Genomic DNA, 3013 nt, shown 5'->3' on the forward strand with positions numbered 1-3013 from the left:
ATATGTCAACTTTTGGAAAGCAGAGTGACAGCAATAGTAGGAAAAACTTGTCTAGAATGACTTTAATTTTGCTTTGCATCAACGATTTCTGACTACACCCTACTAGGCCTTTGTTTGGAAAGGAATTTTTCGTCAAAAAAAAATTCTATATTTTTTTGTAAATATATTTTTTAATTATTTATTTTATATATATCAAATTGCTACGGTACATTTTCTAAAAAACTCCCAAAAAAAATTGAAATCAAAACACAAAATTTTTTGTTTTAGGCACAATCTTGGAGTTTACTATTTTTCTATTACACCTCCAACCCAAAGTCTCAACCCAAATTTTCGCGAAGTCACGTGCTATCGATGATGATGTGTAAATATTATGCAATTATATATTGTACAATCTTGTCGGTGGCATCCTGTCTATCTGGCCTTCCACCGGGTCAATAGAAGTACTCATAACCTATCCTCCTGGCTTTCTATATAAATCCTAAGGTGGTCAGGTCCTTGATGCATCAAAAAACAAGGGGCGTCCAAATCCAACCTGTACCTTTGGAAATGGCTAGTAAGGTGATTTCTCTTCAAACCATTGACATGAGTCCTTATTTAAGAGAGGGCGACGAGAAGGGGAGGAAGAAGGTCGTGGAGGAAATATGGAAAGCAAGTACAGAATGTGGTTTTTTCCAAGCTGTAAACCATGGGATTCCAGTAGAGCTGTTGAAGAAAACTCGGAGGATGTACAGGGAATTTTTTGACCGCCCAGATGAAGAGAAACGCAAGTGCGTTCCACAGGTTTATGAAAGGCCATCTCCTGGTTATTTCAAAAGCCAACAATTCGGCACCAAGGAGGGGCATGAGGACTTTTTGACTGTTGCTCCGGGCCGCCTGAACGTCTACCCCAAAGATTTTCCTGAATTCAAGTATGCTTCTGAGTACTCAGACTTGTTGCCTGCAAATATATATATATATACATATATCACAAGTTTTTCAAGAACAGTGGAAAGTTTCTTTCTTAACTAGACCGGGTTTGTGCTGTGCTTTATTATGGTAACTGCGTTGTTAATATGTTTTTATTCTCGTCATTTCTCAGGCAAGTATTGGAGGAGATTTTTCCCTACCTCGTGAAATTAGCCTCCGCAATAGAGGAAATTATCAATTCGGCTTCGGGCCTCCCTCCTAATTTCCTCAAGGAGTACAACGATGATAGGAATAGAGACTTTTTACTAGGCTTGCATTACCCTGCAGCCGAAAACCTGTCAAATATTGGGAGATACCCGCACGAAGATGTCAATCTTATAACCTTTGTCTATCAGGATCATGTCGGGGGCCTGCAAGTTCTGAACAATGGTCAATGGATACCCGTGATACCTGATGACGAAAAATTAGTCGTGAACATAGGTGATATTCTTCAGGTAAGTCACCAATTCTTGCACTTGGATGGATAACTTGTATGAATTTCTTGTGGATTACAACAATTATTATCTAGTACTACAACTTTGCTGTTATGAGTACTTCTCACAAAATCGCATTCATGTATATTTTATCCCACACCCCCAAGTTTTGCTTGTCAGTTCTCTGATTGATTGTCTGGTGGGCTTGTGTGAAGGTACTGAGCAATAATAGACTCAAGAGTGCAACTCATCGGGTGTACAGAACAGAAGGTACAGAACGCGACTCGTTTGCATTTTTCTACAGCCTGAAGCCGGACAAATGGGTGGAACCACTGCCACAATTCACTACAGAGGTTGGAGAGCCACCCAAATACAGAGGGTTTCTCTATGATGATTACATGCAACTCCGACAAAGGGATTACACCGACAATCAACCTGACAAATATGAAGACATTGCCCGCATTACCTACTATGCAATCAACACCTAGGCCACAGCTAGCTGGTTGGTCCGGTCCAGTCCAGTCTTTGTATTTCTGCGTATCACCCAACTCATATCTCCTCTTTTCTCTTTTCTCGCATCACCCAATTTGTGCTTGTGAAATAAAACATGGGTGATGAAATAAAACAATGGGTGATCTATCAGGCGTCGTCGTGGTCGTCGTCGATTGAGTACTTTTATTAACTAATAATAATAATGTTTTATAGCAGAGGAGGGACATGGAATTGAGTACTAATTGTTACACTTAGCATTTAATTGCAGACACCCTCTGTTCTAAGCTTGAGCAAAAGGTCAAAATAGTCAGTCTCTAAACTATTTATCAGAAGCTATAATAGTCCCCAAAAATGAATTGAATTGGGGCTAATTTTAGTTCCTTTAACTATATATATATATGTATGTATATGGCCAAAATTCCTTCTTTTTTTTTTTTTTATCAACACAGAGTGTTCCGTCAATTCTTATGAATCCGACTAATCTCCTGTGCGATCCGGGAGAGGAAGCCCCGCTTCGCACCGAGGACGTATATGGCCAAAACTTCGCTGACACATTTTTTGATGTTTTCCCCCACAATTACCGCACCATGACGGACTTTTAGGTAAAACATCACTTTCACCCGTTAGAGACATTGGACGTATCATTGGACCACGAAAGCAACATGACGTGGACCACAAATACTAGTAATTCATATTTAATTCAACTTTGACCCACAACCAAAGCCCACTACTGAATAGTGAATATGCACCAAACGCCATATCATAATTTATTATTGATGTTTTTTTTTTCTTTTCTTTTTCCAATGCGTACTTATTTTTCATCTCCTTCGATCAAGCTGTTGATGAATGAGCGCATTATGTGCCACGCATCAAACCAATTTGGCTGAGAGAGTCTTTTTTTTTTTTTAATACATATTTTAGTCACAGCAGTTACAATTGAACAACAATGCGCAAGTAATAAATTTAAAAAAAAAAGAATTGGAAGACGAGAACTTTAATCTAATATATTATTATTATTCTAACTACTACTACTACACAAATTCTTGTATAAGTTGTGGTTGTATCTAAATTTCAAATTGTTATGGTACCAATATGAAGTGCTGTTATTGTAAAAACACGGTTTCGTTTGGATTAATTATTTT

At 38.2% G+C, this 3013-nt stretch overlaps 1 protein-coding gene across 1 annotated transcript; it reads left to right on the forward strand.

The window, feature by feature from the left end:
* The first annotated feature begins 418 nt into the window (after positions 1–418).
* LOC113692638 (flavonol synthase/flavanone 3-hydroxylase-like) lies at positions 419–2086 on the forward strand. Its single transcript, XM_027211099.2, has 3 exons — positions 419–908; positions 1079–1400; positions 1595–2086. The coding sequence occupies exons 1-3, from the start codon at positions 499–501 to the stop codon at positions 1865–1867; spliced, it is 1005 nt and encodes a 334-aa protein (XP_027066900.1). The 5' UTR covers positions 419–498; the 3' UTR covers positions 1868–2086.
* Positions 2087–3013: the final 927 nt, after the last annotated feature.

The sequence above is a fragment of the Coffea arabica genome, chromosome 6c (assembly GCF_036785885.1).
Source record: "Coffea arabica cultivar ET-39 chromosome 6c, Coffea Arabica ET-39 HiFi, whole genome shotgun sequence".
Lineage (NCBI taxonomy): Eukaryota > Viridiplantae > Streptophyta > Magnoliopsida > Gentianales > Rubiaceae > Coffea > Coffea arabica.

Excerpts from the sequence above, each read along its gene's own strand:
- LOC113692638 (XM_027211099.2), top strand. The coding sequence starts at position 499 with ATGCATCAAAAAACAAGGGGCGTCCAAATCCAACCTGTACCTTTGGAA. Across the intron at positions 909-1,078 it reads AAAGATTTTCCTGAATTCAA|GCAAGTATTGGAGGAGATTT; the intron begins GTATGCTTCTGA and ends GTCATTTCTCAG. Across the intron at positions 1,401-1,594 it reads ACATAGGTGATATTCTTCAG|GTACTGAGCAATAATAGACT; the intron begins GTAAGTCACCAA and ends GCTTGTGTGAAG.